We start from the raw sequence: 13,264 nt of genomic DNA on the forward strand, positions 1-13,264 counted from the left end.
ACACTGAAACTGAAATAATGCATCTCTGTATTCATTTCTCTGAGGGAGAACTAAAAGGTTATTCAAAGAGGGTTTTTGCATCAACTGTATCTTGTTCTTTTTGTTTGGCCATCCTGCTCTTGGGACACTTTGTGTGTTGCAATGATTTGATCAACACCAGAACGCTCATGTGTCTATTTAATAGAGCGGTGAAGTGAGCCATTCTCTCTGGTTAGAGGCGTTTGATTGAAACAAATCTCTCCTGGGATCAGGCCTGTCTAATGCTGGTTGAGCTCTCTCTCTCTCTCTCTCTGTATGTATGCCTCACGTTCTCCTCTTCCCCTCTGTTTCTCCTGTGTGTACACCCCTCCCTCTCTTTAAACTCAACGAGCAAAATATAAAATTAGCTCCTGCCTCTCCTAAACGTCCTCATTAACTCTCCCACTGAGAGGTAGAATACAAAGAGAAAAAGTCTCATGTGACGTAAAGGAACTGACATACAACATATTTCCAAGATTTTCCTTATTTGAATATCAATTAACATTTTAATTGTGTGAAATCTTAAAGGAATAGTTCACCTAAAATGAAAATCATGTCTTTTTTACTTAACCTAAATTTATTAAATCAATAGACACCTCACTACTATTTTTTGTGCTAACAGACATAATCTAAAACATAATTTAAGCCACACAACTGACATTTTGCAGCTGTTTTTTTTTTCACCCTCAATCTGCTAATGTTTGGAGGCTCTCATACCATTTGAGATGACGCAAAACATGAATCAGCTGCATGAGCGATCTGTCTTGCCTCTTCAAGCCCACGTATCTCCGTAACCTTTCAGCAGAGAACAGTAACAAGATGACCTTTAGCAAGCATGCTCTTGTTCGCTGAGATGCAGAGGCCAGCCTGGAGGTAGTCATGCCCTTGACCTTTAGCCTTGACCACGCTGACAGAAGACAAGCGGCCCATATTTTTTATTTTTTAGCACAAATCAGCCATCCTGACACTTTTTGCTCATTTAAACAGATTTCAACAAATCATGCAACTCTGCACCGCTCATATACTCTGGTCTAGAACACCACAAACACAGAAAACCGGAATGACAAACTGTCTGAGTGCTGTTGGACTGTCCATCATGTCTGTTGCTTGACCAATCAGATTCAAGGGGCGGGACTAGCTGTTGTATAACAGTAAAAGTATGGTCAGATTTTGTGGTCAGTTACTAGAAAATTTGAAGCAAAAAGAAATAATTAGGGCGGATTATATTGGTATGTAACCTCTGGTTTGATACTGTACAACACAAATAGAGTGCTACAAATCCTGACATATGTGTCAAGTTGGGAGTCAGAATGTGTTGTCAAGACAGATGCCTGGAAGTTTGGTTTAATCTACCGTCTCAACTAAACATCTCTCTTAGATCCACCCTCATCATTCGCCAGGATTTCAGACCAAACCAAACAGACCAATTCAGGTCTGAGGTTTACCAGACAAAGCCAGTCCAAAAAAAGTACATCTATTCAGATGCCAAGTGTATGTTCCCAGAATGCTGTGTGCCAGGGATGAAGTGCATAAACAGGTGCCAATTTGGCAAACCTTGCCAGGTGCTGACAATGCAGTCCCATACCAGCTTACCACAACACAAAATTCAACCTCTGCTCATTTCTAATGTGTGCTGACAGTGATTTATGGTGACAAAACAGCAAGAACTCAGTATTTTTGGTGTTTGGAAATTCCTGAAACGTACCTAGGAGACTTCTGTCGTAGCAGCTACACTCTAGTGAGTCAAGGTAAGATTAATACGTGGACTTCTCATCACCGTGGGTGGGCATCTCAGTGGGAGTCAGTAGGGGCACTGGTGAAAATGGATGTGCTAATCTTTGATATTCTTTTCATTCAGCACTCAGAGTCTTTCCTTAGGGCTGATAATAATGTTTGAGGAGTTAATTAGAGCTTTGGGACACTCTGGTACTAAGCAGAAGAGGATGAAATACACCGATTAGAAGTGAATAGTACAGCCCAACTGATTTCAATACACCCTGACAGTGTTACACTGTATTTACTGCTCTTAAAAATGCCCTTGTGTCTGTTTGTTTTGTCATTATGGGAAGTGTTGTGAATGTCCTTGTCGTGATTATGGCCTTTTGCTTGCTAAATCTAGAAGAACACTGTGCGAATGTCACTGTCTAAGATAAATTTGGAGGATTGTAAAAGATTTTTCATTCGAGGGCAGTGTTGGACTGCTTAGTGTGTCATGCTCTCTTACAGACCATTAATTGCCTTCATCTAATCATGGACTCACACAGATTTCTGGGAAAATTGTAGGTCACAGTCCTGCAGTGTGACTGGTCCTGCGGCTGCCGTCTAATGAAGAACCAATCAACAACCAGAAGCACAGCAATACATGATGGCTCATATCACACAGTCCACCTAGGGTCACGTTCTATGTAAGAAGCAACGATCTTAAAGGACAGGGGGAAAAAAGTACACTACTGTTCAAAAGTTTGGGTTGTTAAGATTAATATCTTTGAATATATATATTTATTCAAAAGAACAACATTTAAACATAAATAAACAAATCTTTTGTACCATTTTTTTTAAAAGGATATATTATGGAAGGCATTTTGAATATTGTTCTCACAATAATACCAAAAACAGGCATTAACAAAGTAAATCAATTCCATGTTGTGTTTAAAGGTGAAGGGTGTCGTTTCTATGCCATTGGCTTCAAAAACTAGTTCCAGTTTTCCCAATACTACCCCCAACTGCGATGGGTAAGCCAAACAGATAGTTCAGACAGAAAATGTTCTATATTGGGATGGTTTACCATAGAGACAGTGTTCACAATTTTTGGGTAAATCATCTTACAAATAGAGTTATTTTAAGCTGGGAACAGAGAAAGCATTTAACTTATTTAATTAAACACATCACCTTTAACCAGTCGTAGCACACTAATTGCAAAGAGTCTAATGAGCTAGCTGTGCACATAGTGTGAATCAGAGCGATTAAATGCAGACACAGCAGATGAAAAGTTTTGAAGATGCACTGCAATTTCTGATTTAGAGAAATCTAATCAATTAGCAAACAACAAATGAACTGGCCTCAGCGGTTCCACTTTCATTTGCACAATTAGACCAGTGTGTAGCTGCTCTTGCCATTGTAAACAAACATCCCAATCACAGTTCCTTAATTGTAGCAAGTAATTTTTTCCCTCTCTTTTTAATGCTGTAATTTACTGTGACAAAAGGGAACAGTGCCTATGAATGCGCCGTAGACAAAAACATCCCTGTTACTCGCACGTACCAAGACGAGACCATGCCATGCCACTGCAGGCAGATGGTACACAGGTAAAATTGCCATCTGAGGTGAGTGTGTGTATAGTACATAGTCTTGTGTATTATTCATGAGGAGAGCAGGTGGTTTAGAGGAGTCAGTCGCTGATAGCGTCTCACTCATTCTGTACACATAGGCCTCATTTCATCTACCTGACTCCAAATATTTGCAGTGATAGTTTTTCTTCCTCATGAAAAAAATAAATAAATGAGGCAGACCTCTGGGAGAGCTAACAAATGTCACATTCAGATCTATTGCACAGGCAAGATTTTTCATTTTTTGCACAGTGTTGGGACAGCAAGTAACTAAACATAGCAAAGCTGTTCTCAAACAGGAAGACCATACGTCCTCTTTTCCCCAGACATGTTCTGGATGGGATTTCTAAATTGCAAAAAATGTCTGTTTTTTTTTTATAGACCTTAGCCAGGTTAGACGTCATATTAAAGTTAAGGCAGAGGAAAATAAGTCTGTGAGGGATAGACTTAGTCTTTACACGCACTGTATAAAGGTCCTAGATAATGTAATTTTTAAAACTGTTTTATGGAGTTTTTGTCGACTGTAGGTTTTTTTTTTTTTCAGCTAAACAATCAGTGTATCAGTGTATCATTAAACCAATAGCATGCAGGCATTGTACATAACCAACCAATCCTGGTGTGCGAGAAGGTGGGATCTCCAAAATAAGGACTGTATAGAGCACGTGAATATGAAAACAAAGGCAAAACCTGTACATTTTAGGCAATTTAGAAATTAGGAAAATTAGGGAAAAAGAGGACACGTGGTCTCAAAACTGTAGCAGCGTGGATTACAAAACAATACATTGGTGTAATTTTGCCACTTTTTTATTGTGCCCACTGCTGTCTCACGGTTAAATGCTGTTTTTGCGACAATGGATACATTGAATCCAACAGTGATACTGCATCAGCTGGCTATAGACATACATTTACATAAACATTTGTTTGAACTGACTGACTGTGTGTGCTTGTGTGTGCAAGTATTTGTTTGTGGGTAATAAAGGAATTCTCACTTCCCTATGGCATACCAAGTCATACATACTGTAACCTTTGTGAACTTCCCCTTGTAAATATTTAACTGCTTCTCTTAAAGTAAATAATAAAGTTAAATATTAAAAAAAATGTTTGGAGTCTATGAATTCATCGATTACATCAGGGAAATATTTCTATTCGGACAACCTTAAAATAATATATACAGCAATAATGATCCTAATTACAAACATACAAATCAATGTATTGTTGGCAGTGAGGAAAGCACCTTCCTTTTGCCTGCTGTAACAAATGCAACAAGGTGAGATCTGAAGTGTTGTGTTTGTGTTAATATCATATAACACCAGAGCGAGACAAAATCTTGCTGAAAAGGGACAGAAAATCTGCGTAGACCTCTACATGCATGCTTTTTTTTTTCTTAACAATCTGTGCACGCCTCTAGTCCTGTCTTGGTCATGTAAAATCTGTCAATGTGCTGACCACAAGTTTGCTATGTCGCATGCTGCTATGTGGTTGCTAGGGTGAAAATATTGTGTTTAACATTTTAGACACAATATTACCATTTCCTTTGTTTGATTTAACTTCACCTATGAAAACATTTTTAAAGAAAGTCAGACCCGCATCTCAAAGGAACACACAGTAATGGTGTTTGTTTTGCTCCTGAATGAATCTGTTGAACGAGCGATTCAATGACTTACTGATGATTCAATGTTTTTGAATGAATGGGTTGAATTAATGATTCAACGACTCAGTCGTATGAAGGATGAGTGTTGTAAATGAATAATTCAGTGACTCACTTTAGAGGTTACTTATCGCCACCTACTGGCGAAATGACACAACCTGCAGAGAGAGTGACTGAAAAATACACAGACTGACAGTCTGTCTGAAACAAACAAAGACAAGCGGTGTGATACAAATAAATGGCCATATCATTATTTTTAAAGCTATTTCATTAAGTTTAGCCATGCTACAAGTCGCTACATGCGGCTAAGCTCTGTGCAGCACTGAAGTTCAGAAGCTTTCCTGTTAGCTGGAAAAGATGACAGAAGAAAGGAAGGCAAGAAAGTAAAGCAAAGGGAGGGAGAGGGGCAGTACAGAGAGGGGTAGTAAATATCAAAAATAATTGCTGTGTGGAAAAGAACAGGACAGTGGTACTGCCTGCCTGGCTCATAGCAGTGATAAGGCAGCTATCTCAGCTCAGCTTATTGGGAACAGTGTCTCCCCATTTATCAAGCAGCAGGGAAGATGGAGGATCCAACTCACCTCTCACTTTGTTTTTCGTTGCCGCCACTGGAATCGAATAGCGTGATGGGGAGGGGAAGGACGGAGAGGATGGAGGGTAGGAAGAAAGGAAGACAGGGAAGGACAGACAGGTTCAGAGGGAGAGAAAGAGAAGGACAGGAGGAGAAAACATTCGATTAGAACAGGCCAGTTTCAAGAGGGTGTAAACTGTGTCAAACTAGCATACTAATCCTCCCACTGTGGAAATCTCACTTATATCTGTCTGATTCACAACAATGAGCCACTTTAAATGGAAAGCCTTTCAAGAGTGCTTGTCATTTACAAACACCAACCACTATAAACTACAGCGATTCACAATATATTGGCGGAAATATTAAACCACACAGGTAGACAGGCCTGTGCCTTTATACACGTTCACAAATTCCTACAGCACTTCCCAACAGTACAGTGCAAAATAGGGTTCAAAACTCATTTTCTTTGCTAAAGGTTCACAAAATGATGATCATCAATCTCAGGAGGTCAGACAACATAACAGAATGGGCTTAATAGTATGTGCAGAATGTTGTTTTATAGTTATTGGTTAACATGTATAAAAAATATTTGTGTGATCTTTTTTTTTTTTTTTAAATAAAAACATAAAACAAAAAAACAATTTATTCAATCAAATTCACTTACTGTTTAACTACTGTAATTAAGATAAATATTATGCTCTTCTATAACAAATAAAATAAAATTTATGCAACTAATGAATTAATTTAATTTTATATACATTCAAGATAGAATGTCACAAAAAATAGGATTTGTGCATCTAATGATTTTATTTTTTTTTATTTTTATTTATGGGACACCAAGTGTACAGTATTCATGGAAAACCTGCTTTTGTAAAAGATTGACAGCGCTATGAGCACAAGAAAAGAGTTGGATTGTTTTGTGGAATCTGTGTCGGTCTGTCTTAGACGAGTAGAGCCACAATCCTCTGTTACGTTATTGTTTGGTGAATGGCTATTGATCAGACCAAAGAGCTTTCTTCTACAGACTCTTAACCAGACACAACAAGCTGTCTGTACCCGCTGATTGACTGAACAAATAAACCGTCCTAATTCTGCCCATCTTCTGACATGTTTTTGCACCAGAAGCATCCACTCAAACAAAACGTTCCATTTATATACCATTAAAGCTGAGTGCTTATAATGCCCAATTATTATATACAACACAATCACAAGACGCACTACTATAGACTGAAGCTGAAAATGGCTCCTAAATGTTTCAAATAACAGAAAACAAGTGTCTAATGACAAACCAAGTTGCAGCGTGGTGCATTTCTATACATTTAATGTGTATTTCTATGAGTTTTACAGACAGCCAGACTCAGGTGGGGTTAGGGGTCTTTCTGATAATTGTTAAAATTAGGAGGGAAGTGTGCACTCTTTGAAATTCGATTGGCTTAGTTCAAAGACCGTGAACGATTGAAGCCAAGTGTGTTTAAAGTCTAAAAGGGAAGGAAACTTCACAAACATTTCAGCTTCGCCCTCTGAGCAGAATCCAAAAGTGTTATCCTGAAATTCACCTCACAGTGAACTGTGAATCATTTGTTAGTCCTCTGAAGGCACAAAAACATCCATTGGTTCTACTTGCCTTCCAAAAACTAGAAAAAAGACAAGATAAAATAGACTTATATTCCCCCTAATCTCTGGGCACAGGAATCAAATGTATCTAAAAGTTTGAACTTCATATACATTTGTACACTGAAGCTTCCCCACTGATGGTTAGGTTTAGGGGTGGATATTTGTGTTTACGTTTTTTTCCCCCTTAACAATTGTACAAATCAGATCATATGAATTTATAAATTTATGCTGATGCATTTAGCAGACACTTTTTTTTATCCAAAGCATTCTTTCTTTCCCTGGGAATCGAACCTATGATCTTGGCGTTTCCAGCGCCATATGCTCTACAGGAAAGAAATTGCCATCTTGTAGAATAGTTACATTTCTTCATAAGACCCGGTTGTTTGTACACATTCATGAGGGTACAAAATGAAGATTTGGTTTAGTTCTGGTCTAAAGTTGAAAAAATATAAACCAAATTGTCATCAAAATGAAAAGAAGTGGCTATGAAGTCAAGAAGTGGCCCTCCATGTGGAGATTTGCAGAGGGCCTTCCACTTTAAACTAGTGCTGTCAAATGATTAATCACATCCAAAATAATAGTTTGTTTTTACATAATATATGTGTGTGTATGTTTGTGTATTTATATATACATCATAAATGTACACAGTACACACACATACAGTATTTTGACAGCACTACTTTAAACCCATCGTTGGTTGAATGTTTGAGTCTTTTCAGATCTTGGTTGAAATCATGGCAATGTTTTGAGTGACAGCGACTAAGCAGCGCCATCCAGGTATGCGTTACACAAGTCTGAACGTATAGGAGAAGAAATAGGAAGGGAAGGAAGGAGAAAGGATGACAAAAAAGCTGAAAAGGTGACAAAATCCCAATATGCCATTTTGAGAATTCTGGCCATCAGTGAATAATTCAACACACCTGTATTATTAATGATGGAAAAAGCTCAGATAAAGAGGCCGAGATCTTCAGTACCATGCTTGTAGGTGACTAAATATCAGTCGTGCGCAATGCACACTACACCAAACCCGCAACAGCATCCACACATGTCCCGGTTGGGCTAGTATGTGTGCAGATGATTTATCGACTCAGTTGAGAGTCCTAAACTTTTGTTTCAGAGGAAAATATCTCCTGCTGAATCTAAGCAGTAAATTCTGCTGTCCGTAATGCCATTACGATGTTTGAACAACCTAGAGAAGAGGAGAAACAAATAGACTCGATTTCAGCCACATTGAAGAAATCACTTGCTATTTGTGGACTATGGAATGGGACGCATTCCTCAGATGACGTTCCAGAATGCGCTCCTCATAGGAAGTTCAATATGACACTATTTGTGGGGGAATTACAGGCATCTGTATTGCCGATGTAAGATCAGTTTTGAGGTGACTTTGAGATTTAAGGTGAAGCAGACTGAGAAAATGAAAGTGAAAAAGGTAGATTAGTCGGTGCAAAATATAAACTGTGTTCCAAAACCTGATGAGCCCCCTAAAAAGAAAATATTTCAAGGCATCATAGGGACACTCTGAAAGTGACTGCAAAAATGCAAACTCAGCAAACTATAGTGGGAATATTAGCACCACCAATGGCTTGGGTTTGGGGCGGGGCTATCTATTTGGCCATCCAATAGCAGATGGAGAGAGTGTTTGTTTTTGATAATCCATGTAGTGCTAATGATGCAGAAGTGATACCTTTCACCATTCATTTATGTTTACTTGTAACTTAAAAAGTGATGTCAGATCTGTAGACTGTTCAGGTCTATAATAAAGAAGACTAAAGCTTCAATTACCATGGAGATGAAGTGACATGTATCCTATATACTTAGAACAGTTATATTTCAGCCAATGTATGCAAATAATAAGTGTTTACAATTCTTACTGATGCATGTTCTCAAGATTTTGATCAGAAGTTGAATTTGTGGGTCATAGCGTACTGTCTGATCTCTCTTTCTTTTTATTTGTGACTATAGTTTTACATTTATTCAACTTTTTTTTTCTCCTTCAGTTCCTTTAAATAATTAAAAGGTCCTTTACCAACGTCATGCTGCATGCAAATCATGAGCAGAAGTCAGCACTCTGCACCTTTCAAGCGCTTGAGTGGTGGCAGTGTGGCAATAGCTCCTGATTGCTAATACCCTGTTTGTGCCATTTCAGAATGGTAATTTGGCAATTAAGCATAGCCGCAAGCACTCGCCCCGCTATAGCGCCCCGGTGAGAGGGAGAAATAAATAGCATGAAATCAAATGAAATAACATGAAATAAAATCAGGAAGAGCCAGTGTTTAGGGCTCATTACTTTTGCACTCCTGCAGAGGCAATGAGGCAAAATAAAATCAACATCTCTCACATATTCTCTCTCTCTCTCTCTCTCTGGATATTTTGTCATTAACAAAACAATAAAAAGATCTCATATATCAAACACAATAACAACTCACAAGATACAGATACAAAAACATATCAAAAAAAAAACATTGTATATTCTTTATATTTCAAATATTGATGGGCTACAGTGATAAGAAGGCATTTCATCTGACGGATTCTCTTTCATTTACTCTCTCTCTCACACAAATCTAATTTCCTTTGGTTACATTCTGTTTATAGTGGAATCTTCAGTACCATTCTCATTTTTTTTATCCTTCTGTCTCTCTCAAACACACTTCTTCTTTCCATATTTCATGCTCATAATCAAAAGAAAGCTGTCCTTGACATATACAGAGTGTGATTTAGATCCAGGTTAATCCAAGTCACTCACTTGAGATATTATAAATGTCACACCAGGGCTTCTCAAGAATCGCAGGGCTTTCATCCAAACCTGCGTTTAAACGAGTACAAATGACACACTGACCTAAATATGATCTGGATCTTCCACCATACATATGACAGAAAAAGTGACTTTTTATGCCCAGAAAAAAAAAAATTAAAATAAAATAAAACAAAAAACAGGAAAAAAATGCAAACCAAAGAGCTAAACACGCTCTGAGAATACAGCAAAAATGTATACTCTATTTCCTGCCTTCTCCAGGAACTGTTTACACCAATTTACAGCCAGTAACAAACTGTTTTATAGGACATAATTAAAATGTTACATTAATTTTCCATTTCAATTAATTAAAAAAAAGTATAACCACCACTAAAATGAATAAAAAAATAAATGTGTTTGGTAAAATTTAAAGTAAATAAATAAATGAATGAATGAATGAATGAATGAATAAAAAAATAAATGTGTTTGGTAAAATTTAAAGTTGTTTTATATCATTAAATTTAATTGTGTTTGGTAAAATTTAAAGTTGTTTTATTTCAGTGAAGTTAAGGGATAGTTATTTTTTAATTTTTTTAAAAGTTATTAATACATGTTATTTTTTATTATTATTATTTTGTCTATACAACAGAAGTTATTGGGATATCTTTGCAGTAGGTGCCATTGGTTAAACAATGGTTGTGATATGCATAATTCCATTCAAAAAGCAACATTTTTGCCACATGGAGAAGCAATTAACATAATTGGATATAAATAAAACTAATTGGATGTGAGCAGGTTTATTCTGTAACAAACATCCCCCACAGCGAGCCCATATTCTGGCACCATCCCTGCTTTCCTCCAACCTGGGAAAGCTGGTTTACCAGTACAACAACATAATTCTTCAAATACCCATCGAAACTTTATCAAGATGCATAAAATTTGTCCCTTACAAGCAATGAATTCAAAGAATATACACATCTGAGTCAGTTGCTATCTGCAGTGCAATATTAATCACTACAACCGAGCTGGAGTTTCATGTACATTTTGCTTACGGGCTGCTGGAAAAAACACTTTAAAAACGCAGAATTTTATGAAACCTTAATGCACGGTTTGCCATTCTGTCACTGTCATCTGTATAGCACAACAAAAATCATCCTGTCATCCTGCCAAAAATCATCCTTAAAGGTAAAAAAGAAAGTCTGGGTACACTCAATTTACCTCAAATTGAGACTCAGATCATCGGTATGTTAGCATGCTAGCACAGCCCTAAATGATGAGTTAAACACTCAGAAGAAGCTGAAGAAAACAAATTAGATCAAGTGCAATCATATAAATTGGACTGGAAATTATTTCATCTGGGTATTTTTGTTTTCCCTGCAACAAACCCATGAGTCATCGCTTGATAGGCAAATAGTGTCCATCTTCATGCAAATGGGCTAATAAATCTAATCACGCCCACTTAAACTAGCTTTTTCAGAGTCATCTTTATTACATCTCGTTGAATCTACCTTGTTGTCTCACATTACTAAGAGGCACTGTTGTGTTTGTTTTTCATTTAATCTGGAATATTGAATTTATCCTGCTTAAAGTGATTATGCCGGCATTCCTCTGCACCAACCTGCACATCAGTTAAATAAACAAAAGGACCCAGAGGAGTCATAAACTCAATCACCTCCACACACAATACGTGACTGTGGGCGCTTGGATGAAAACAGTTTCCTGGATGAAACATGAACATGGAAAGTTTCTTTGACCATACAAATAAATTATATTCAAAACCAGAGACTTGATTTGAGGTAAATGGATGGATCAGGTTTTAATCAAATCTCATTAACTGTCAAAAGGTCAAATACGAGCGACTTTTTTTGATCACCTCTACTCTCTCAGATTTTATCTGAAAGGTCACGTCTGCAAAGACAGAGAGTATTAAAACCTTTCTGTCTTTCTCCTCAAATTAGTCTGCTTCACATTATTAAATTTACATTTTATAATAAGAAAAATCCCATGCCAGAGTAAATCAGGAAGGAAATGATCTTTCAATTGTATTACTGTAAGAAATGAGAAGTGAAACAGGTCTGGTTCTCTGATGACCAAATATTCTCACCAGTAACTGTGTCTTTCCTCTTTCAGATACAGTCACTCAACTACTGTCTTCTTTTCTTTGGCCCCAACACAATGTTGTTTTTTTTTTTTTTGAAAGAATACTGCATTTATTTGATCAAAAACACAGTGAAAACTGTTTTCTGTTTTACTATATTTAAAATTTTAACTGATTTTCTGCAGCCATTATTCCAGCCTTCAGTGTCACATGATCATTCTAATATGCTGTTTTGATGCTCATTTCTTAACGTTGAATCAGTGTTAAAAACAGTTGAGCTGCTTAATATTTTTTGTGGAAACCATGATACATATGTTTCAGAAGTTGCTGATGTTTAGAAAGTTATAACAGTAAAGAATACAATTATTTATTCAAAATATATTTTTTTTTGGTAACATTGTACACATTCTAGAGTCACTTTTGATCAATGTAATTATTGCTGAATATATATTACCAAAATACAAGGGATCATACAAAATGCATGTTATTTTTTTTTTTAGTACTGACCTGAATAAGATATACAAAAAAAAACACACACACACACAATTTTCCACACACACACACACACACACACACACACACACACACACACACACACACACACACACACACACACACACACACACACACACACATACTGTATATGTATATGTATATATATATAAACAGCTGAATTCATAAAAAAAATCCTTTATCATCAATAGAATTTCTAATGATGATAAAGTTGATCCACGGGTGTTTTTTTGGTAAAACTTTATTTTGATAGTCCACTTTAGACATTCAACTACCTTTTAACTTTGCTAGTACATGTCAGCCAGCAGTCATTAGAGTGTTAGTAAACTGTCTGCTTAAATCCATTAACACTTTATTTTGAGGGTCACTTAACATTCTACTGAATAACTTTGCAAGTACAGCAACTTATTCTACTAACCCTAACCTAACAGTCTACAAATGCTCTAATGATAGTTTTTCACAATGAGAGACTCATATGCAACTATTACAGAAGTTTCAAAACCTCACTTGCACCATTTTACCAAATATTATAGTCAGTATGCAACAGTTCAACCCAAAGTCATAACATACGAATGTCTCAATCATTCACACATTCTGCCACATTTCTCTTAAAAGGCAGAGTGAAAAGTCAGAACTTTGATCTTTAAATATTTCACCCGTATCCCCAGGCCTTGTTTCACACAACGCTTCAGTAAAACCCTGGACCCCCTACAGCGACGGGTGCAGCCGGCAGCTCTATAAA

General features: G+C 36.9%; 1 protein-coding gene across 4 annotated transcripts in view; it reads right to left on the bottom strand.

The window, feature by feature from the left end:
- The window catches only part of LOC109055178 (cell adhesion molecule 2-like), a 360,969-nt gene that overhangs the window by 77,569 nt on the left and 270,136 nt on the right, over positions 1 to 13,264 (bottom strand). For 2 of the 4 annotated variants that reach the window (XM_042765020.1, XM_042765023.1), the window contains exon 3: positions 5,574 to 5,600. The exons of the other annotated variants lie outside the window; for them this stretch is intronic. In XM_042765020.1, coding sequence (XP_042620954.1) covers positions 5,574 to 5,600 — 27 coding nt within the window. The remainder of the gene's footprint in view (positions 1 to 5,573; positions 5,601 to 13,264) is intronic. 4 annotated transcript variants of the gene reach the window in all.

The sequence above is a fragment of the Cyprinus carpio genome, chromosome A10, assembly GCF_018340385.1.
Source record: "Cyprinus carpio isolate SPL01 chromosome A10, ASM1834038v1, whole genome shotgun sequence".
Classification (NCBI taxonomy): domain Eukaryota; kingdom Metazoa; phylum Chordata; class Actinopteri; order Cypriniformes; family Cyprinidae; genus Cyprinus; species Cyprinus carpio.